Below are 25,454 nucleotides of genomic sequence, written 5' to 3'. Positions count from 1 at the left end.
GACCTAACTTGTTCAACCTTTCTCTGTAACTTAAGTGCTGAAACCCAGGTAACATTCTAGTAAATTTCCTCTGTACCTTCTCTATTTTGTTGACATCTTTTCTATAATTCGGTGACCAGAATTGTACACAATACTCCAAATTTGGCCTCACCCATGCCTTGTACAATTTTAATATTACATCCCAACTCCTATACTCAATGCTCTGATTTATAAAGGCCAGCATACCAAAAGCTTTCTTCACCACCCAATCCACGTGAGATTCCACCTTCAGGGAACTATGCACCATTATTCCTAGATCCCTCTGTTCTACTGCATTCTTCAATGCCCTACCATTTACCATGTATGTCCTATTTTGATTAGTCCTACCAAAATGTAGCACCTCACATTTATCAGCATTAAACTTCATCTGCCAATCCAGAAATCTGAATCCCTGCCACTGGCTCCAATCCCTCAGCCACGCATTTATTCTCCACCTCATTCTATTCCTATTCTCACTGTTGCGTGGCACAGGCAGTATTCCCGAGATTACTACCTTTGCGGTCCTGCTTCTGAACTTCCTTCCTAACCCCCTGTACTCTTTTTTCAGGACCTCTTCCCTTTTCCTACCTATGTCATCGGCACCAATATGTACCACGACCTCTGGCTGTTCTCCCTCCCACTGCAGGATGTCTTGGACGTGATCTGAAAAATCCCAGACCCTGGCACCTGGGAGGCAAACTAGCATCCAAGTTTCTTTCCTGTGTCCACAGAATCGCCTGTCTGACCCCCTAACTAGAGAGTTCCCTATCACTACTGCCTCCCTCTGCCTTTCCCTACCCTTCTGAGCCACAGGGCCAGATGCTGTGCCAGAGGCACGGCCACTGTTGCTTCCCCCAGGTAGGCCGACCCCCAACAGTACTCAAACAGGAGTACTTATTGTCAAGGGATACAGCCACAGCGGTACTCTCTAATACCTGACTCTTGCCTTTCCCCTCCTGACTGTGACCCACTTGTCTCCTGTGGCCCCGGTGTGACCACCTGCCTATAATTCCTTTCTATCACCTCCTCGCTCTCCCTGACCAGGTAAAGGTCATCAAGCTGCATCTCCAGTTTCCTAACTCGGTCCCTTAGGAGCTGCAGCTCAACACACCTGGTGCAGATATGGCCGTCCGGGAGGCTGGGAGACTCCAGGACCTCCCACATCTGGCACTGAGCACAGAAAACTGGCCTCACACACATACTTCCTCCTTTCTGCAAATAACACCAGTAAACCTACCTTGCCTCGTCCCGTTGAGCTAAAGCCCTCTCACTCTGCTGCCCGCTGGATATGTCGGCCTTCTTTTTAAACCTTTCATGCTCTACTGGCTGACGTCACGCGCCTGCGCAGTCTTACCTTTCTTTTACCCCGAGTAGTAAAAACTGCCTTGGCTCCGAAAATCAGCCGTTCACTTGCAGCCTTCTTGCTCCAAATCAAAATCCATTAAAGATTCCTTGCCTTTTTAAACCTTTCACGCTCTACTGGCTGACGTCACATGCCTCTGCGGTCTTGCCTCTCGTTTACCCAGACCTATCCTTATCCATAATTAAGTTGAAGCTAATGACATTATGGTTACTGGACCCAAAATGTTTGCCTACACATACTTCTGTCACCTGACCTGTCTGATTCCCTAATAGGAGATCAAGTATCGCATCCTCTCTCGTAGGTACCTCTGTATATTGATTTAGAAAACTTTCCTGAACACATTTGACAAACTCCAAGCCATCTAGCCCTTTCACAGTGTGGGAGTCCCAGTCAATACGTGGAAAGTTAAAATCTCCTACTATTACAACTTTCTGTTTCTTACATCGGTCTGCTATCTCTCTACAGATTTACTCCTCCAATTCTCTCTGACTATTGAGCAGTCTATAATACAACCCTATTAGTGTGGTCACATCTTTCCCGTTCCTCAGCCCCACCCATAGGACTTCTGTAGACAAGTCCTCCGGGCTGTCCTGTCTATGCACAGCTGTGATACATTTTGGCTGTTCCTTCTTTTTACCCCTCCTCAGCCCCACTCCCCGGCCTTCTCCTTCTAACCTTTGATGCCGTGGCCAATCAAGAACCTATCGATCACCGCCTTAAATACACCCAATGACCTGGCCTCTACAGCTGCTACTGGTAACAACTTCCACAAATTCACCACCCTCTGGCTGACAAAATTTCTCAGCATCGCTGTTTTAAATGGATGCCACTCTATCCTGAGGCTGTGCCCTCTTGTCCTAGACTCTGCCACCATGGGAAATATCCTTTCCACATCTACTCTGTCTAGGCCTTTCAACATTTGAAAGGTTTCAATGAGATCCCCCCTCATCCTTCTGAATTACAGCGAGCACAGGCCCACTGCCATCAAACGTTCCTCATGTGATAACACTTTCATTCCTGTAATCATCCTTGTGAACCTCCTCTGAACCCTCTCCAATGCCAGCAAATCTGTTCTTTGATAAGGAGCCCAAAGCTGTTCATAATACCCAAGATGAGACCTCACCAGTGCCTTACAAAGCCTCAGCAACACATTCCTGCTCTTGTATTCTAGACTTCTTGAAATGAATGCTATCATTACATTTGTCTTCCTCATCACCAACTCTCCCAGCAAGTTAACCTTTACGGAGTTCTGCCCAAGGACTCCCAAATCCCTTTGCTTCTCAGATTTTTGGATTTTCTCCCCATTTAGAAAATGGTCTGCACATTTATTTCTTTTACCAAAGTGCATGACGATGCATTTTCCAACATTGTATTTCATTTGCCACTTTCTTGCCCATTCTCCTAATCTGTCACCGTCCTTCTGCAGCCTTCCTGTTCCCTCAACACTAACTGTCCCTCCACCAATCTTTGTATTATCTGTAAACTTAGCAACAAATCTATTCCATCATCTAAATCATTGATATACTGCATAGAAAGACGCAGTCCCAACACCAACTCCGATAGAACACCACTAGTAACTGGCAGCCCACCTGAAAATTTATTCCCATTTGCTGCCCTCTACCAATCAGCCAATGCTCTAACCATGTTAGTAACTTCTCTGTAATACCATGGATTCTTAACTTGGTAAGAAGCCTCACGTGTGGCACGTCAAAGGCCTTCTGAAAATCCAAGTATACAACATCCACTTCATCTCCTTTATCTATCCTACTTGTAATCTCCTCAAAGAATTCCAACAGATTCATCAGACAAGATTTTCTCTGAAGAAAACCATGCTAATTTTCTCCTACCTTGTCCTGTGTCACCAAGTTCTCCATAACCTCATCCTTAACAATTGACTCCAACCACTGAGGTCAGACTAACTGGTCCATAATTTCCTTTCTGCTGCCTCCCTCCTTTCTTAAAAGAGTGGAGTGATATTTGTAATTTTCCAGTCTTCTGGAACCATGCCAGAGTCCAATGATTCTTGAAAGATCATACTAATGCCTCTACAATCTCTACCACTACCTCTTTCAGAACCCTAGGGTGCAGGTTCATCTGGTCCGGGTGGCTTATTTACCTTTAGGTCTTTCAGCTTTTTGAGCACCTTCTCCCTTATATTAGTAACTGCACTCACTTCCCTTTCCTCACCCCCTTCAACATCAGGCACATTGCTAGTGTCTTCCATAGTGAACACTGATGCAAATTATTCATTTTCTAGCGGTACTATATACACTCTCATTTTTTATATATTTGAAAAAACTTTTTCTATCTACCTAGATATTGTTTGCTAGCTTGCTTTCATATTTCATCTTCTCCCTTCTAATAATTATTCTAGTTGCTTTCTGTAGGTTTTTAAAAGCTTCCCAATCCTCTATCATCCCCCTAATTTTTGCTTTTTTGTATGCCCTCTCTTTTGCTTTTACATTAGCTTTGACTTCCCTTGTCAGCCACGGTTGTACTATTTTGCCATCTGAGTATGTCTTTGTTTCTGGAATACATCTATCCTGCACCTTCCTCATTTTTCCCAGAAACTCAAGCCATTGCTGCTCAGCTGTCATCCCTGCCAGCATCTCCTTCCAATTTACTTTTTCCAACTCCTCTCTCATACCACTGCAATTTCCTTTACTCCACTGAAATACTACTACGCCAGACTTCATTTTCTCCCTGTCAAATTTCAAGTTGAACTCAATCATACTGTGCTTCCTGTCTCCTGAGGGATCCTTTACCTTAAGCTCCCTAATCACCTCCAGTTAATTACATAACACCCAAACAGTATAGATGGTCCCCCAACTCCACTCAATGATGAACTGCTCTAAAAAGCCATCTCAAGCCATCTTGGGGCAGCTTGTGCTTGAGCCTACTCGGAGAAAGGCTATCTTAGATTGGGCGTCTTATTAGGGAGCTTCATGTAAAGGAACCCTTCGGAAGCAGTGATCATAATATGATTGAATTCAACTCACTTGTATCAGTATCGCAATGGAATAAAGAGAATTACAGGGGCATGAGAGAGGAGTTTGCCCAGGTGGATTGGAGGAGGACACTGGCAGGGATGACGGTAGAACCGAGATGGGTGAAGTCTCTGGGAATAGTTCACATAGCGCAGGATTGATATGTCCCATAGGGGAAGAAGTTCTCAAACGCCAACTGAGGCTGACAAGGGAAGTTAAGGGCTGTTTCTATATTTCAAGGAAAGGGCATATAAGGTAGTAACACTGAGTGGGGTTGGTTGACTGGGAAGTTTTTGAAATCCAATAAAGGCAACTAAAAAAAGTTATAAGAAGGGAAAAGGTGAAATATGAGGGCAAGCTAGCCAATAATATAAAGCAGGATATCAAAAGTCTTTTTTTTTCATTAAATAAAGAGTAAAAAGGAGTTGAGAGTTGATACTGGACCACTGGAAAATGATACTGGTGAGGTAGTAATGGGGGACAAGAAATGGCAGATGAACTATATAGATGCTTTGAAATTGTCTTCACTGTGGAAGACAACAGCAGTGTGCCAGAGGGGCATCAGTGTCAAGGAGAGGAAGTAAGTGCCATTGCTATTAAAAAGGAAAAAGTGCTAGGCAAACTCAAAGGTATTAAAGTGAGTAAGTCACCTGGGCCAGATGGACTACATCCCAGAGTCCTGAGTGAGGTTACTGAAAAGATAACGGATGCGTTGGTCATGATCTTTCAAGAATCACATGATCCTGTCATGGTCCCGGAGGACTGGAAGATTGTAAATGTCACTTCATTCTTTAAGAAGGGAGGAAGGCAAAAGAAAGAAAATTATAGACCATTTAGCCTAACCTTGGTGGTTGGGGAAGTGTTGGAGTCTATTATTAAGGATGAGGTTTCTGGGTACTTGGAGACCAATGATAAGACAAAGTTGGCATGATTTCTGTAAAGGGAAATCTTGCCTGACAAATCTGTTAGAGTTCTTTGCGGAAGTAACAAGCAGGATGGACAAAGGAGAGGCAGTGGATGTCATTTACTTGTATTTTCAGAAGGCATTTGATAAGGTGCTCAACAAGATAAAATTCTATGGTGTTACAGGAAAGATACTGGCATGGATAGCAGAATGGCTGACAGGCAGGAAGCAGCGAGTGGAAATAAAAAGGGCCTTTTCTGGTTGGCTGCCAGTGACTACTGGTGTTCCTCAGGGATCAGTATTGGGACCACTACTTTTCACATTGTTTGTCGATGATTTGGGTAATGGAATTGTGGCAAAGTTTGCGGATGATATTAAGATAGGTGGAGGGGTAGGTAATGCTGAGGAAGAAATGCAATTGCAGCAGGACTTAGACAAATTGGAAGAATGAGCAAAAAAAGTGGCAGATAGAATACAGTTTTGGGAAAGGTACGAGAATGCATTTTGGTAAAAGGAACGAAAATGCAGACTATCATCTAAATGGGGAGAAAGTTCAAACATCAGAGGTGCAGGGGGACTTGGGAGTCCTTGTGCAAGATTTCCATAAGATTAATTTACAGTTTCAGTCTGTGGTAAAGAAGGCAGATGCAAAGTTGGCATTTATTTCAAGGGGAATTGAATATAAAAGCAAGGAGATAATGCTGAGGCTTTATAAGGCACTAGTCAGGCTGCATTTGGAGTGCTGTCAACAGTTTTGGGCCCCATATTGAAGAAAGGATGTGTTGTCATTGGAGAGAATGTAAAGGAGGTTCACGAGGATGATTAGGGAATGAAAGGGTTAACATATGAGGAGCATTTAGCAGCTTTGGGCCTGTACTCACTAGAAGTTAGAAGAATGAGTGGGGATCTCAGTGAAATCTACCATAGGTTGAAATGACTAGACAGGGTGGATATGGAGAGGATGCTTCCTATGGTGGGGGTATCCAGAACTAGAGTGCACAGCCTCAAATTTGAGGGGTAACCTTTTAGAACAGACGTAAGGAGGAATTTTTTTAGCCAGAGAGTAGTAAATTCTGTGGAATGCTCTGCCACAGACTGCGGTGGAGGCCAAGTCCGTAGGTATATTTAAAGCAGAAGTTGATCGTTTCATCAGGGCATCAAGGATATGGCAAGAAGGCAGGCGTATGGGATTGAGTGGGATCCGGGATCAGTAATGATGGGCTGAATGGTCCAATTCTGCTCTTATGTTTTATGGTCTTATGATTACCAGGGCATCACATGGTGTGTTCTACTGTAACAGCTACTTACTTTCAGATTGGGATTCTTGGATGAGAGGGTGCATTAAAGCATCACCGCCACTTTTCTCATCAACCTGTATTAGCACCATGTTCCGAGCATTGTTCTCCGTCACTTCAACGTTCTTGTTCTTTAACAGAGGTTCAATGTTTGAGACTTTGCACGTGATACCGCAGCCAGGAACTGCTTGAAAATCTGAACATGAACCAAGCACTTCTGAACCTAGTTCCTAAAATGATAAAGATAAATTTCTCACCACTCCTGCTGTCAATCATAAGTGCACAATATTAAGAAACCTCATGAAAAATCAATCAGCCAGAAATTTGGCAATTGGCACTTTTACATGTGTCTGGCTACCTCAGCTGCAATGTTCCTTCTAAGCCATCTTTTGCTACTAGAGCACAAAGGAATTTAAATTGCCAACTAAAGGTTGTCATCCTCCACTTCATTGGCCTATTAAATAAGTGTTTGCAATGACTTGTCTAGATTCTAGAACTGGCTTATTTACGCTGTTTCCATTGAAGATTTAAAAATTCAGAGTGCTCATATTGTTGGCATTGGGCAAAAAATTGCATAAGCATAAGATTTTTGTGCATACTGGTCATTACAAATTAGAGGGAACATTGCTCAGGTAGCTTGACTTAATCAACTTGTTTTGTAACTAGCTCTGTTCAAAATTTATGGAATAGTTACATATAAAACACATGATATATAAAGAATAGGAACTTAATTCTTCAATTGTATCCTTCAAAGAAAACCTTCCTGGAAAATTTTTTTTTGTATTTTTTCCTTCCTACTATCACTGTGTCAGCAATAAATGTCGACCAAGCTAAACTTACATTTTTTTCATTAATTTTGCTTTAAGAATTTAGCATTTGGATTTCAAACTGCTCAACATGGACCACATCACCAATCCATATGTTTATGGGGATGCACGGTCATGGCCTGATTAGTAAATGCACCAGAAATGGAAGGAGAAACAAAAAGCATTCTCAAATACAAAAATATTGTTAAAGAAATAATTCAGACAAAAACTGAACTTTTCTTTAAATCACTGACAACTCTGAATTGTGCAGAATACAAAAAACAATAAAACATGATACGCCCTCCAAACTGAATAAAAATAAAAACTGAAAAGTTCAAGCCTCACATACAACGTGTGACTGCTTAAGGCTGATTCACACGTACGCAAGTGGGCTACGCTGTTGTGAGCATTCACACTTGTGCGTTGGTGTGTCTGCGTCACTCTGCAATTCACCGCCAAAACGCTAGTTGGCAGGGGTTTCTATGCCACTGTGTTGAGTTTCCTCATGCTAAAACTCAACACGAAGAAACTCAAACTTCAAACAATCGCGACTGAAACTGAAGGAAGGTGAATTTTCTGTGCTTGTCCGGCCACTGAGAGACATGGACGAGGAAATGTATTTCAAATATTTTCGGATGTCGGCAGGTAGATTTGACGATCTGGTTCATCGTCTCCAACCATTTATTTCGCATCAGTGTATGCACAGTATACTCAGAGACTGGCATTACCATTCGAGTTTCAGCTTCAGCTGGAAGTCAACAGGCTGTAGCAGCTAGCTACAAACTGGCGTCAAGCACAGGGTCCTCCATAATTTCAGAGGTCTGTAAAGCTTTATGGAAAGCATTGCAGCCAAAGTTCCTTCCCTGCCCTTCAGTCACCCAATGGGAAGCTATTGCAGTGTAGCAGGAAATGCGATGCTACCAAGCAGACCAAACATACTTTTTGAGGTCTGCGTCGCCACAACGCGTAGTTACATTTTGGGAGAGGTGCGCGTTAGGCTACAGCGTAGGGTTCGGTGTAGAGTACAGAGTAGGTATGTCGCTACGCCGTACCTACGGCGTACATTTGACGCACAAGTATAAATCAGCCTTTAGTCACGTTCAGTTATGCCACGTAGAACAAGGTAGTGCCGCACTATGGCTCTGAAGTCAATCTGATTGTAATTACACAAACAGCAGATAGCATAAAGGTACAGCCAATGATCTGTTTGACTGTATCTACAGTATCTTATCTTCAAAAGTTCTCTACAGAGCAAACTCAGATTCTCATCCATGCTAAATGATCACAATACATACACATCAGCAAAGGGAATGGACGAGTTATCGGATTAGCACAGGACACCACTCCTGCTCTGTGGCATGTTTAAGCAGAAAATTGTACATTCTCTATTAGCTTATAATTAGTTATCGCAATTGATCTAATCTTTTTTTTGCCATTATAGAATATTTAGCTCTTGAATATATAACAGAAGCAAAGTTCATAGGCAAAGCACAAAAATAGTGGCAGGCAAAAGAATGAACACTAATTTCAAAGTTTCCAAGTTCCAGTACAAATATTTCCTTATGAGATTAGTGTATTCTCAAACATGAATACATTCATCCATGTGAAAATCACTGCATTGTTATATTTCACACACAACAGACAAAAAATTTAAAATAACATTTCCACTTGGTCTCCACCCAATCACAGACTTCCATTATGTACTTTTAACTTCTCCCCTTCTCTGAAGTTTGCTGGTTTACAACTTTTCTGAGTTCTGACAAAAGGTTGACTATAAATACTAACTCAAGTTTCTCTCTCCACTGATGGTGCCTGACCTGCTGAATATTTCTGACATTGACTATTTTTCACTTTTTAAAGGATATGCTTGCTGGTTTGTCAAATTTTGAAGAGAAAACCCGGATGTCTATAATCAGCTGTTGAACAATAGAGCATATACACTCAGTGGTCATCTTATTAAGTATACCTGTACACTTGAAAGTTAATGCAAATATCTAATCAGCCAATCATGTGGCAGCAACTGAATGCATAAAAGCATGTAGATATGGTCAAGAGGTTCAGTTGTTGTTCAGAGCAAACATCAGAATGGGGAAGAAGTTTAATCGAAGTGACTTTGACCATGGAATGATTGTTGGTGTCAGATGGGGTGCATTGAGTATTTCAGAAAATGGTGACCTCCTGGGATTTTCATGCACAGTAATCTCTATAGTTTATAGAGAATAGTGCAAAAGCAAAATAAAAACATCCAGTGAGTGGCAGTTCTGTGGGTGAAAATGTCCTGTGAATGACAGAGGTCAGAGGAGAATGGTCAGACTAGTTCATGCAAACAGGAAGAAGGCAGCAACTCAAAATAGTATGCATTACAAGAGTGGTGTGCATTAGAGCACACCTTGAAGTGAATAGGCTACAGCGGCAGAAGACCACAAACATACACTTGGTGGACAATTTATTAGATATGGGAGATACCTAATAAAGTGGCCACTGAGTGTACAATTTAGAATCAGAATCAGGTTTAATATCACCGGCATACGTTGTGAGATTTGTAGGCTTTGCAGCAGCCATACAATGCAATACATAATAACAGAGGAAAAAACTGTGAATTACAATAAGTGTGTGTGTGTGTGTGTGTATTTATTAAATAGTTAAATTAAATAAGTAGTGCAAAAATAGAAATAAAAAGTAGTGAGGTAGTGTTCACGAGTTCAATGTCCGTTCAGAAATTAGATGGCAGAGGAGAAGACGCTGTTCCTAAATTGTTGAGTTAGTGGACTGTTCAGATACTCATCAATTAAAATTTGTCTATTGAGTTGTTAAATAAACTCAGCATCATAGCAAACTAATACAATAAAAAGGGTAAATAGCAATTTCTCCAGTCTATTGTTGGCAACTCCATGAGAGATCTGCAGTTCTTCAAATATAAAAGATCACTAGAGGGAGCTCCAGCAATTAGGCATTGCTTTCAGGGCCATATTTCCCTCTCTCAGTTTCACTCTCTCCCCTGCATCTGCTCTCAAGAGACCTGCCATTCTAGGAAATATGATCTTTTTCAGGAAACATAGTTTCCACCTCCATCCTCACACATCTCCATGTATTCCTGGCTTAAAAGGTATTTTTCTACCAAACAAAATCCAGCCCAATATTGCCATTGATAGCTTACGCTGATTGTTTTTTGATTAAAAAATAAATAGCAATTTTACTAATCATTTGAAGATAAATTAGATGGAATGATCATACCTGTTTACAATATTTGGTTACTGCTACACCCAAAGGATGCTCACTGTTCGTTTCTGCTGTGCCAATGATGGCCAAAAGCTTCATTTCAGATATGTAGCTAATTTCTGTCAGCATCTTCAAGTTCATTACTCTGGGAGTTCCATGAGTGATTGTTCCAGTTTTATCAAAAACTACTGTGTTAATCTGGATAAAATGAAAATCTTATTAATTGACTGAAACATTAACGTCAGCACACAAAACAATCCACTTAACTGAATGAAATTTCAGAATACCCAATCCAAGAATCTGATCTTGATTTTGCAAACAATGGAGCTGGCATAATATCAATTCCAGACCAGCCTACAAGTTGATACAGTAAACTACAATTAACAGAAAAAAAGAGGTTAATGCAATCAGTACAATGGGGAGAAATTAACGACACGGCCTACTGCTGCTAAGTTAACAAATTTCATGACACATGCCGGTGATAATACACCTGATTCTGATACTGAGATTATGATGGAGAATTATAACCAGTTGGGATAAAGCCAAGATACAGAAAATGGGAGAAAAAAAAATTGGAAGCGGTGCCGTGTTATTTTCTGGATACCAAACAGAACTGTGGTTGTAATAGTGGGGTATGTTATAAATTGGGGAATTAGAGGTGTTTCAGAATAAGAGATAGACATTTAGGACCGAGATCGGGAGAAATTTCTCCTCCCAAAAAGGGATGAGATGGCTTAATCACCATTTAGTCAAGTAAATTTCTGGATATTAAAGGAAGGAAGCGAGTCAAGAATTGCCCAAGAATGTTGAATATTGGCATCGGCTTGAGCAACTATATGACTTGCTCCCGCTGCTAATTTTTAAGTACCGATTTTTTCTTTTGGAACACTGAGGACATGTTTATAAATAAACTGAATTTACTCCTCTCCATGTTCCAAGCAAACACAGTAATTATGATTAAAATGAAGTCAAACTGCTCTCAGACTTTTGCCAATTAAATCTGAAATGTCCAATGTGAAGTGTCTACTTAGAAATTACTTGATCTTCAGATAGAAGAATGAAGTTCTTCATTAAAAACTTGGAGTACGGAGTTTTTAGTACGCCATTATACTAGGGCATTTTGAGATAAAGAAGGGGGTCATTAAAGAAGAAAGAGGTGCATGAAATCAAACATCAAATCATTACAAATCTACAATGGAATGGTATTTTTAAAAAATGAATCAAGAACACCTCTATTGAGTTTTATTAGATTCTGGTTAGAGAACCCTTCTACAAGAATGAGCATAAAAATTCAGACTGACTTTCCAATGTATTATCAAGAGAGGACAGCAACAGATGAAACAATCCTCTATATCCATTATCAAATCGATGCAAAAGGTTCTATGGAAATATTTCTCATGGAAACAGTTATCCTTGTTCTTGTTAATATTACCCTTCAATAAACACTTTGAACAGATTGCTGATCTTTTTTCCTGTGTTAATGTGATCAACCTTCAAAAAGTATTTCTGTTGGTTGTAAAATTCTTGATATCTTGAAAGGGATATAAAGGGTTCTAAGTAAATGCATCTTCTCTATTATTAAAAAATGTGCCTTAGTTTTCAAAACATATTTCAGGGAAATACAAGTTTCACAAACTGGAGGCATTGGACAAGAATTTGGCATATCGTTCTGCATATTAAAAACAGCTTTACACCTACACTTCATTCACTCTTATTAACCAGTGGTTGATTATGAACATAAACAGGTGAAATTCATGGGACACTTATTTCATCTGCCCAAACATGTTTGCAAAGAGCAGAAAATAACAGAATCGCAGAGTTCAACAGTTATAGTTAGTTTGTATGAACGAGAATTGCCAGCTTGCAAGGACTTGCCAGCCAGTTACCGCACCTACCTTGTGTGCCATCTCCAATGGCTCCCCTCCTTTAATTAGGATCCCATTCTGTGCACCTACTCCAGTCCCCACCATTACTGCAGTGGGGGTCGCCAACCCCAACGCACAGGGGCATGCGATGCAAAGGACAGTGATAGAGGCTTGGAATGCAAAGCGTACGATCACCTCAGATTGAGCCAAGCTTTTGTTGTAACCCTAAGCATGAAATAAAGCAACAAAAAATTCAGTCCAGATTAGTGTGTATGAACCAAAATCTGGTTTATTATCAATTACATATGTCGTGAAATTTACTGTACTGTGGAGGCAGTAGGGCAAAAAAAAATTATGGTCACAATAAAAATAAATAAATAACCTGGATTTTTAAAGTCCGAATTATATAAAAACCTGATTTTTTTTTAAAAAGCCTGAATTAAAAATAAACTAAATTAGAAATGGCCTGAATTATAAACAACCTGAATTTTAAAAAGTTGACTTTTTAAAAATTGAATTTAAAAAAAAGATGAATTTAGAAAAAGAACTTGGGATTAAGAAATCTGAATTTAAAAGAAATCAATATTTTAAAAATCCTGAATTTACAAAAAAGACCTTGAATAAAAGCAAAAGAAATAAGAACAGAAGTAGGCCATTTGTCCTCGAGCTTGCTCCACCTTCAACAGGATCACAGTTAATCTTTGATGACAATATCATTTTCCTGCACCTTTACCCATATACCTTCACTTCTCTGATATCTACATATCTATAAATCTCAGTTTGAGTGACGTTATCAAGTGAACCTCTAGTCACTCAGGTAGAAAATTCCAAAAATCCACCACCCTTTTGGTGAAGTTTTCATTTCAGTCCTAAATAGCATACCAGAGCTGAACATTTCAAAAATGAAGTTAGGAAACATTTTGACATCCACCTGCGCATGTATAAATGCATTCTGGGAATGGTAATGTTCATCAATTGCCAATTTTAAATCTGAGATGGAGGAAGTGCTCAGGAGTTTCAAATCCGTTGAGTGCGTCTCCCAGTTCATTTCTGGGTCTGTCAAAGCAATGAGCCAGATGCCATAATGGATTCAGGAAAGGGAGAAATTACATAGACAAGTCAGGGTAAGTGGACATGAATGACTCTAGGGTTCACAATGCAGTTCACATAGCTGCAGCAGCTCCGACAAACAGGGATTGGAGCAAGGAAGCTATGTATGTATGTATGTATGTATGTATGTATGTATGGTCTACACTGTCCGCAGTTCCCAGGGGTATGGGCCAGACACAAACAAGTCTGTTAGAGTAGACCCAATTAATACAGAAGGGGAACTGCACAAACCCTACAAACAATATTCCAAAAAGGCTGACACACTGGTAGCTGCTCAAAGTATAGTAAAGGAATTGAAACAATAGGATATACTGAAGACGACTTAATTGATCACCAACTCACCCATGTGGCCAGTAAACAAGCCGGATGGCTCCGACTAATTGACCACAGATTACACTGCACTCAATAAGACTACACCATGATGCCACCCCATTGTGATCTGTCAGCTACAGTCCTTAATGGCCTCTCCTCAGCACACAGAAAATTCAGTCCTAGATATTGCTAATGGATTCTGGGGGGCTGCCATTAGCTCCCGACTCTCAGGACCGATTTGCCTTCACTTTGGAAGGGCACCAGTATACATGGACTAGACTGTCTGCCTGGCCCCAGTGGTCAAATAACCAGGACTTGTGATTTGACTATCCACCACCTGCTCCCATGGCTTCACATAACCCTCATCAGGGGGCTAAGTAGGTGCCACACTTTGCTAGTGGAGGGAGAGTGCCCCACATCTCCTTTGGCAGAAACATGTCTCCACCCCACCATCCTGCAGAGGTAGCAGTGATTAAAGCAGAGGCTCAAAGATGGTAAAGAGCCGAAAGGAGTAGGCAGATCAAAGGGCAAATAGAGCAGTAGAAGAACACAAGCCAACAGAAGGAAAACCTACCAAAGTCAGTCTGATAAAACTATAAGGGGATGGAGGCAAAGGAGAAGTGGGGATGAGGTGAAGCAAAGGAGGAACACATGGGGAAGGAGTAGCTATAGCCCCAGCATGCATCAGGCAGATACAGCTAAAGTTATATCATGGGGTGATGTACCAGGTAAGCTACAATACGATCATGACTCTCCAGCGGGCTTGCTGGTGGCCAGGGACAGGCAGGGACGTTGAGAAATTTTGTCAGATGTATCATTTGTGCCCAGTATAACCCCAGTGGGGAAAAAAAGATGCAGCTCGCAAACCAGACATGGCAGAGGGGCCCTGGGAAAACATCCAAATGAAATGCTACTGTCTAGTGATCAGGGATCACTTCACCTGTAGTTAGAGGCTTTCCAAATGAGAGAGTGTACTGGCAGCACAGTGACACAGATTTTAGCTCAGGAAATCTTTCCCTAGGTGGGGAACCCCAGCCCAGATGGATTCGAATCAGGGAGCACATTTCACAGGGAAAGTGAGGAAACGTGCAAGCTGTTGGGGGTTCGACGACAATTTCATGTACTCTATCACCCTCAAAGCTCGGGACTAGCAGAAAGGATGAACTGAACAATCAAAGCAGCCTCAGCTAAAGCCCCAACAGAGGCAGGAAAGATAAGAGTTGATGTATTGCCAGGAATCTTGACGAGATTTCAAGCAACTCCAAACCGCATCCAGGATCTTAGCCTCTAAGAATTACTGACTGATTTATGGGATGATTACGGGTTGTGGCGAACCTAGAACTGAGAGGGACAAAATGACCTCTGTAAAGGACTTCTATGACCAGCTTAAAGTGTTGAAGGACCGAGTAAAACAACAGTAACACAATACTGATCAGAGAGAGCCGGGGGGGGGGGCGGGCAGTGGAGATAATCCTCCCACAGCTGTGATACTAGGTCATGGTATGGGAGCTGTCTAAAAAGGCAAGGTTCACTCCCAGGTGGGTAGCATGGGTGGTGCTTCTGATAAATGACACTTCCGTTTGTGTACAGACCCAGCAAGTCTGTACACACTGGACTGCAAACACTGGACTCAGGTTAAACCAGATGACTCACCGTCTTGTTGCCCTCACAGCAGAACAAGGGATCAAGTCCACCCATTAACAGTATCATTACAGGGAATCTAAATGACGAACACTAATCTGCAGCATCACACCTGATGGAAATAGACCCACAGATGAAAGAGAACGGAAGCATGCATGCAGAAGTCACAAAGAGTCTGTGTAAGCAAACTGTGAATAAAGTTTAAATTATAACAGTAACTATACTTTGTAAAGAAGGCTAGTTCTGGGAGGTAACTGATTGGTTGAATAGATCAGAACAGAAAGATGTTGAGGAAAATAGATGGGAAAAGATCTGAGTTACAGCAGAGACATCAAGTTCCGTCACCTTGATGGCAAGGCGGACCAAGAAAGAGAAGGAATTGCACACAACTCTCTAAGGCAGCCACCCTAGCCTGGACTGGGAGTGGAAACAAATGAGTGGTCCGGTCAGCAATCAAAAGCTCAGACCAGGATGAGGTCCTTGGAGCTATTCAAATAAAGACCACCCCAAACCCTCCTGTAGTTTGATCAAAGGGACTAAGACTCATCAGATTATTCTAGCCATCATCATGGCATGCAGTGTGAACTGTTACCTGTTGACTTGATACAATTACATTGCTGGTGCCCCTTCCCCCAGAGTCACTACTGATAGCCCCTGCTGAGTTGAAGATGGTTCATACTCTGCATGGAAGACAGTGACCAGTGGTGTTCCACAGGGATCTCTTCTGGGACTGCTCCTCTTTCTGAATTTTATAAATGACTTGGATGAGGAAGTAAAAGGGTGGGTTAGTAAGTTTGCTGATGACACAAAAGTTGGGGGTGTTGTGGATAGTCTGGAGGATTGTCAGAGGTTACAGCGGGACATTGATAGGATGCAGAACTGGGCTGAGAAGTGGCAGGTGGAGTTTAACCTAGATAAGTGTGAAGTGGTTCATTTTGGCAGGTCAAATTTGAAAACAGAATATTAATGGTAAGACTCTTGGCAGTGTGGAGGATCAGCAAGATCTTGGGGTCCATGTCCATAAGACACTCAAAGCTGCTGTGCAGGTTGACAGTATTGATAAGAAGGCATATGGTGTGATGGCCTTCATCAACCGTGGGATTGAGTTCAACAGCCATGAGGTAATGTTACAGCTATATGTTAGACCCTACTTGGAGTACTGTGTTCAGTTCTGGTCACCTCACTACAGGAAGGATGTGGATACTACAGAGAGAGTGCAGGGAGATTTACAAGGATGTGGCCTGGATTGGAGAGCATGTTTTATGAGAATAGGTTGTGAACTTGGAGTGACAGAGGATGAGAGGTGACCTGATAAAGGTGTGTAAGATGATAAGGCATTGATCATGTGGATAGCCAGAGGCTTCTTCCTAGGGCTGAAATGGCTAACTTGAGGGGGCATAATCTTAAGGTGTGTGGAAGTAGGGCAGAGGTCAGTTTTTCACACAGTGAGTGGTGGGTGCATGGAATGCATGGCCAGCGATGGTGGTGGAGGTGGTTACAATAGAGTCTTTTAAGAGACACTCAGATAGGTACATGGAGCTTTGAAAAATAGAGGGCTATGAAGTAGGGAAATTCTTGGCAGTCTCTAAAGTAGGTTACATGGTTGGCACAACATTGTAAATTTATTATCAAAATACATATATGTCACCATATGCAATCCTGAGATTATATTTTTTGCGGGCATACTGAATAAATCCATAGAATAGTAAGCATAATAGAATCAATGAAAGACCATGCCAACCTGGGCGTTCAGCCGGTGTGCAAAAGACAACTGTACAGATACAAAAACAAATAATAACAATAATAAAGAAGCAATAAATATTGAGAACATGGGATGAAGAGTCCTTGCAGTGAGTCCAGAGGTTGTGGAAATATTTCACTGATGGGGTAAATGAAGTTGACTAAAGTTAACGTCTTTGGAGCTAAGCCAAGAATGCCTCCACGAGAATGCCTGCTTGCGCTGATGAATAAAGACTTCTACATCACCAGCTTCAGTGTCCCTCAGGTGACTTCGATCATAGTCTATGCCTTAGGGGCTTATCAATGTATTTTTGTCATCCTAAAGATAATAAGGTAAATAGACAATTTCCAGGAATATGATGACATGCAAAAGGTCAGCCTCACCAACAAAACAAACCCAAATGTTTACCTTCCAGTTATGATATTTTAATAAACACTAATTTCTTATTAAATAACTTTACATAAAGATCAAAGATCCTTCATCAGAATGGGAAAAGAGAAGAACAAAAACTAAATTGGCGAATATTTCTGGATTTTGTGTTTTAAGTAAGATGGATGCAATTTATTTAGGTTGGTTTGAAAGATGGATACAACTGTCTGAGGAAAAAAAAACAACCATCACAGTATCCAGCTATAATATTCTAGAAAGTTCATTTAGTGGTGGGATTCCTCTCTTTAGACAAAAAGGTCACAGCATTAGTGATAAATCATTCTTCTAAGCCTCCAGTCATCAAATTGGGAACTGATAGCATGACAGAGAGATTATTTCTAGTGGTTGGGAAATCCAGGGTAAGGGAGCAAAGTCTAAAATTAAGAGTCAGCTTTTTAGGTGTAAAATTAGGAACTACTTCACACATAGGGTGGTAGAATTTACGATTCCCAATCAATTGCCAACCTTAAATCTCAGATTTCTGTTTCTCCTAAGTATAATCAATGTAGATGAAATTCATAAAACACGTGATACAGGGCAAGAGCGAGTACTTGGAATTTGATCATTTAGCACCCACAAATTGACTAAATGGCTATGGAGGATCATGGGATTAAATGGTTTCCTCGCCCTATCTTAATAATAATGTTCCTAAACTGTCATTTCAAAATATATCATTGATGTATCTAAAAAAACCATAAGACTTGCATGTCTTTGTTCAAAGTTGAACAATCCAACCTTTTCCAGTATAAAACTTCAGTCCCTTAAAGTAGGGGTAATTTAAAAGGTTGTCATTTGAAATGTTGTAGCAGCTTGGACCCCTTTTTTGACTTTACTATCAGTGTTACATTTAATTAATCTCACAAATTAACTTTTATTTAAAGTCATGCTTGTTACTGTACCAAAGACACATTGGTGAAAAACTATCAGCACCTGTGTACTAGGTCACCCACCTATACACCTGCAAGCATCTGTAGAAACTAAATGTGGCCACCAGTCCCTCCAGAAACTCAGTATACCACTGTTGATATTACCAGCTACTTAGAATCACAGTCAATAAATTTCCACACTGCCTAGTTGAATCCTGATGTGCACTATGAGCAGATCATTTCCATCTTTTTAAACATCTTATTCTTCTGCTAATGCTCATACTTACAGGAAAGTATTTTTCGACGAGTTCAAAATTGAGAAATCCAATGATAATCCAGGCAATCAAAGCAAGAACAGAAACTCCAACGATGAATGGGACAAAGTATCCACTCAACTTATCTGCAAACTGTTGAATGGGGGCCTGGAAAAGAAACACTACAAATTGTGAATTCTCTTGTAATTTTAATTTAGACATGCAAACATCCAGAAACTAGTGCAATCTTAGTAGGCACAGGAAAAAAAGAGAAAGCCATTCTACCACTTCCCATGCTTGTGGAAAGAACTTCCGTGAGTGTAATTAATTTCGCTTGAACACCTAAATATGGGACAATATTGAAAATATAAACATCAAGATGACATGAAGCATTTTCCAGCATTTGTGCCTTCTTTTCATAAATGGAAATAAGAATCCTGGCCTAATTCCAAATGCCAGCAATACTTTCTGCCGGAGGATGCGAGAGAAGAAATTAAATCTATTAAAAGGCAATTTTTTTCAATTTTAGAATAACTGATGAATTGTTTAAAGCAATTAACTTAACATGCAAATGAAACATTAATTTCATATTTCAGTTGACTCAACACTACATTTTGCTGTTACAAGAATCCACGGGAGCATCTTTCTGCCTATTTTCATTTAACGTGGAAAAGTGAGGTGGTGTGTTCAGTCCAAGAATTCAACCAAGTTATAAAGAGAAGCATTATCCCAGGAAGATTCTTTCAAATCAGAGGCTTAGAAATATGACACATGAATGCCTCATAATACTGAAAACCTGCTGCTTTGTTCTAAACAGCAAAATTTTGCTGCTTTAAATTCAACTGATAATATACTTCTATATTCATAGAAAAACAAATTTCTACAATTTCCCTCATTATCTGAAAAGACACTCATCCCTCCTTCCAAACTGTTTAGCCCTTTCCTAGAAAAAAAGTGGGGTAGCAGAGTTGGGAAGCTGACAGAGCAACTATTCCACAGCTCCAGTCCTGACCTCTGGTGCTTTAAGTATGGAGTTTGCAAGTTCTTCTTGTTATTACAAGGGTTTCCTCCAGGTGTTTCAGTTTCCTCCCACATTCCAAAGATACACACCAGTACATTGATTGGCCACTGTAAGTTGCTCCCAGTGTATAGTCAAGTGGTAGAATCTGGACAAAATTGTTAGAAATGCTTGGAAAATAAAATGAGTGTTGGAAACCACTGACTTTCAAAGGTTCATTTATTATCAAACCATGTATCCATATACAACTATGAAATTTGTCTTCTCCAGATAGCCATGAAACAAAGAAAGAACATGAAAGTCGTTCAGAGAGAAACATCAAACCCACCACCACCCCCCGCCCACACTTAAAGTAACGGCATTCTGATTATCAACCCCCAACGCCCCCTTCCTCTGCACAAAATGGAATACGAACATCGACATCCAAAAAAACCCTCCCCCACACAAAAACCTAGCATCAAACTCCAAACACCCTCCCCTGCATAACAAAACGGAAAAGGAAGGGTGGTTAAAAAAAACACAGAAAATGAAAACTATAAGTCCTAAAATAAAGTCCACAGTCCATAAACACAATAGTCCAATCCATAAATGCAGAACCATGATATCACCAATATTCATCGAAAGAGAGGGACACCACATGAGGCAGACAGGCCTATCTGCTCACCACAGTGAGCCACACGATGGGTTGCTCAAAGATTCCTTCTCTGGCAATGATCAAAAGGAAGGCAGCCAGCACTGAACTCGCACTCCCCTTCCACATTTGCCTTGATGTCTCAACTTTCCTCTACGCTTTATTCAGCGACTAACAGACGCTTTAACCAGCAAAATGGAGTTGAACATCGGCTCCACTGAAGTTTCTTCGCATCAAGCATATCTGAGTATGTGCTAACTTCCCGGAATCTTCTCGGAGACAGTAAAACGCTGGATCACTCAATCTCCAAACTGTAAATTGCAGGCTCAAACAGTCCCAGAAACACATTTAAAGTGAAAAACAGACAAAAAAAAAAGTAAAAAAGCCATTTTTATGAGCTATCTAGATGTTGACTGAAGGAGCTTTGTACGCTGGTGTCATCTTGACCGGAAGTCAAGATGACGTCACTGGTCTGGCAGCTTTGGCAATACTTGCCCCAATAAAAGACACGAGAGTGCAAACAGACAGGACTGACGATGGAAGATATGAAAGGAAACAGAAGGCTTATCATCAGCCACCAGATAGAAACACAGAAAATCTACAGCACAATACAGGCCCTTCAGCCCACAAAGCTGTGCTGAATATGTCATTACCTTAGAAATTACCTAGGGTTACCCATAGCCTCTATTTTTCTAAGCTCCATGTACCTATCCAGGAGTCTCTTAAAAGACCCTATTGTATCCACCTCCACCACCGTTGCCGGCAGCCCATTCCACACACTTACAATTCTCTGTGTAAAAAACTTACCCCTGAATCTCCTCTGTACCTACTTCCCAGCACCTTAAAACTGTGCCCTCTCATGCTAGCCATCTCAGCCCTGGGAAAAAGCCTCTGACTATCCACATGATCAATGCCCCTCATCATCTTCTACACCTCTATCAGGTCACCTCTCATCCTCCGTCGTTCCAAGGAGAAAAGGCCGAGTTCACTCCAACCTAATCTCATAAGGCATGGTCCCCAATCCAGGCAACATCCTTGTAAATCTCCTCTGCAACCCTTTCTATGGTTTCCACATACCTCCTGTAGTGAGGTGACCAGAACTAAGCACAGATCTGGAAAAAAAAATTGGCAAATGGTCCAAGGAAGTTTCACATCCTAAAAAAGGAAACTCGAAGATTTGGGCTTAACTCCAACAAATCAAGAATTGCATCCATCTGATGGCATTCAAATTTTAGCTACCATGCTAACAACTCAGCAAATAAACCAGTTGATACAGCAAGTTGAAGATATAGTATAAGAGAGGGTAAACTAAATTGGTTTAACAGCTGGTTGGGAAGCAATTAAGGCATAGTTGGAAGGACAAGCCCCAAACCAGATTGTTTGGAAGTTAATTGCAAACAAAAGCCTTCAGAGGATATTTCTGAATATGAAGACCACTACAGGACAGTTTGACCTAGTTACTGAGGAGTCCCAGCAATAAATGAAGATAATATCAAAGAAGCTATATATAGCCCTCTCAAGTCGACTTTCATGGATGGCTTGAAACCAAATGTTGCTAAAATGATGAAACTATCGAAAGCAAATTGGAGTGAAACTGACGTTTCCTACAGTGAACTGGTACAAGCTGCCAAAAAAGTTGAGCAGGATATCGATGTCCATATAAGATCAGTACAGGTGGGCACAGTCTCCATCTGCAACCAACAGAACAAGTGGAATTGGATATGTAAATTATATGGTAGAAGAGGACAGTGGGCTAGATCTTGTTGGCATAAGAAGCCAACTTCACCAGAACAACCACAACCTCAACGGCAAGTTCAACTCCCTACCTCACAAGGGAAGGAAAATGTTGATCAGACAGCACAATTTCAAGCTACAATAACAGCTGTAATGGAGATGTGTCAGAGTTGCATAAACGACTAGGCCTGGCTCTGTAGCCTTCGTTTGCAATAGCAGTGCAAAAATCAGACTGTTATATACACCATGGTCAGAAGTTGAAGACTATGATGATCATGACTGTGCAAGAACAAAAACTTGCCAATTATCATAAAGAAGTGCCTTTGTTGAACCCAGATCTGGCTCTGTACACTGATGGCACCTCAACCATTGAGGGAGGAATTCGAATGACTGGTCTGCTGTCACAGAAAATGAGTGATAGCCTTAGGAAGCATGTCTCCTGGTGAACGTGGATTAGTGCAGGAGTAGTGTAAATCAGAATTAGATGCAGACTCAGTAGGTGAAAGAACCTACTTCCATGCTGTGTGACTCTATAAGCAATGCTGAATAGCATTTGTTCCCGAATAAGCTCTTTGGAAGCACATGAGCAGTACTGCCATTCCCACATGTTGGTCCATGGCCTCCTCTTATGCCAAGATGTGGCCACCCTCCGGATGGAGGAACAATACCTTGTATTTCATCTGGGTAGCCTCCAGCCTGATGGCATAAATATCAACTTCTCCTTCCAATAAACAAACTTCACACACTCTCCTCCTTTTTCTATTCTCCACTCTGACCTTTTACCTCTTCTCACCTGCCTGTTACATTCCTCCTTCCTTTTCTCCTATGATTCCTTTCTCTCCAGCCCTCTGACCTCTCCCACCTACCTGGCTTTACTCATCACCTTCCAGCTAGCCTCCTTCCCCTCCCCCACCTTATTCTGGCATCTTCCTCCTCTCTTCTCAGTCCTGAAGAAGGATCTTGGCCCAAAATATTGACTGTCTATTCATTTCCATAGATGCTGGCTGATGTGCTGAGTTCCTCCAGCATTTTGTGTGAACACTTTGCTTCTGTTTGCCATTTCCTTGAATCAACAATGAGGAGGCATATGGCTTCAGCATGTAGTATCAAACCTGGAACATTAAAACCTTAATTATACACTCACATGCTCAATGCTTTCAAGTGTCATGGTTACCCTTGAGCCATCAGACTAATTGTTTATTGCAATAGCAACTTAGTACCAATTATTTAATGTTCCAAGGCTACCAAACTTCTTCTACATCAGAAGTGATCTTAAAATTGAACACTTGTATTCAAATAGATGGAAAGACCAACACTGATAATTATTTCATATCTAACAAGATGGCATAACTGTACTGATGCAGAAATAATTTGTAAAGAAACAAAAATTCAGGAAAAAATCTATATACAGTGGATTCAAATTAATTGGGCCATCGGCTAATTGGGGTACATGTTTATTTGGGAAAACGCTTAAAGGACAAAAAACAAATTTTTAAAAAATGGGATTCCTTTTAATTTGGGATACAATGATGTTTAGTTGAGACAGGAGTCTGTTGCAGAACAGTTTCTAATTAATGTCAGTCATATGCACTTGCATGGCCATTAAACACTACACCATGCTTCAAGTGATTTTTGTTACTGAGAGTTGGCGAGAACTGAGCACTGAGACAATTCAGAACTGTTTTGCTCACTGCAATTTCAAGCATTCAGGCCTGAGTATGCCAGAAACGTCCAAGAACAAGAATGGAAAGATTTCACCACTTCAACAAGTTCAAAACTACAAAGAATTAAGGTACTGGGAATCATCTAGAATGTTACAGTGAAAGTGAAGATTTGGAGGATGCAATCGTCGATAGAATTGTATAAAGGCAGTCCGTATTCTACACTAGCGGTCTGTGCTGATTTTGTTCATTTACAGTTGCTCAAAGGAACACATCGAGTGTACACAGGATGAATTCTTCTGTTGATAATACATTGTTTTATGGTACTGTAGTAACATCGATAGTATTCTAATTTATTTAAATGTATTTAAATTTCATTTAAGTACATAATTTGTTACTCAGCTAAACTGCAGCTTGTCTTTTTTAAAATACCTTTTTAACTAAATCTCCTTGAGCAATCAGTTTCTTTGCTTGCAGACCCTTGTCAATTCGGATTGGCAACATCACTGGTGCAGCAACAAGGCTGTGCACTTTGTCCCTGCACGGCTCAATTTAAACTTATGACTGCATGGCTAAGCACGGCCCCAATACCATATTAAGTTTGCTGACGACACCACTATCATAGGCCAAATCAAAGGTGGTGAGGAATTAGAATATGGGAGGGAGACTGAAAATCTGGCTGAATGGTGCCATAACAACAGCCTCTTACTCAATGTCAGCAACACTAAGGAGCTGATTATTAACTTCAGAAGAAAACCAGAGGTCCATGAGCCAATCCTCATTGTAGAATCAGAGGCAGAAAGAGTTAGTAACTTTAAATTTCTCGGTCTTTTCATTTAAGAGGACCTGTTCTGGGCCCAGCACATAAGTGCAATGACAAGAAAAGCACAGCAGCGCCTCTACTTCCTTAAGAGTTTGCAAAGATTCGGCATGGCATCTGAAACTTTGACAAACTTCTATAGATATGTGGTGGAGAGTATATTGACTGGCTGCATCACAGCCTCATATGGAAACACCAATGCCCTTGGACGGAAAATCTTACAAAAAAGTAGTAGATACAGCTCTGTCCATCACAAGTAAAGCCCTCCCTGCCATTGAGCACATCTGCACGAAACGCTGTCGAAGGAAAGCAGCATTCATCGTCAGGGACCCCCCATAACCCACAACTTGCTCTCTTCTTGCCGCTGCCATCAAGAAGGTGGTACAGGAACTTCAGGACTCATACCACCAGGTTTAGGAACAGCTATTACCCCTCAACCATCAGGCTCATGAGCTAAAGGGGATAACTTCACTTGCTCTATCACTGAACTGTTTCTACAACCTATGGTCTTACTATGAAGGACTTCACCTCGTTCTCTATTTATTGCTTATTTACTGATTATTATTATTTCTTTATTTTTGTATTCGCACACTGGTTGAACACCAAAGTTGGTGTAGTCCTCAACTGATTCTGTTATAGTTATTATTCTAGGATTATTGAGTATGCCCACAAGACAATGAATCTCAGGGTTATATACGGTGACATATATGTACCTTGATAATAAATTTACTTATAATTTTTTCCATGAAATTTTGGCTAACTGGGGCAGCTGTTTAATTG

At 40.9% G+C, this 25,454-nt stretch overlaps 1 protein-coding gene across 2 annotated transcripts in view; it reads right to left on the bottom strand.

The window, feature by feature from the left end:
- The window catches only part of LOC134353093 (copper-transporting ATPase 1-like), a 130,515-nt gene that overhangs the window by 25,607 nt on the left and 79,454 nt on the right, over window positions 1–25,454 (bottom strand). For both annotated transcript variants that reach the window (XM_063060987.1, XM_063060986.1), the window contains exons 14-17: window positions 18,844–18,978; window positions 12,488–12,682; window positions 10,608–10,790; window positions 6,581–6,797 (exon numbers count right to left, since the gene is read on the bottom strand). In XM_063060987.1, coding sequence (XP_062917057.1) covers window positions 6,581–6,797; window positions 10,608–10,790; window positions 12,488–12,682; window positions 18,844–18,978 — 730 coding nt within the window. The remainder of the gene's footprint in view (window positions 1–6,580; window positions 6,798–10,607; window positions 10,791–12,487; window positions 12,683–18,843; window positions 18,979–25,454) is intronic.

The sequence above is a fragment of the Mobula hypostoma genome, chromosome 10 (assembly GCF_963921235.1).
Source record: "Mobula hypostoma chromosome 10, sMobHyp1.1, whole genome shotgun sequence".
NCBI lineage: Eukaryota > Metazoa > Chordata > Chondrichthyes > Myliobatiformes > Myliobatidae > Mobula > Mobula hypostoma.
This window is presented reverse-complemented; position numbering and strand designations above follow the sequence as displayed.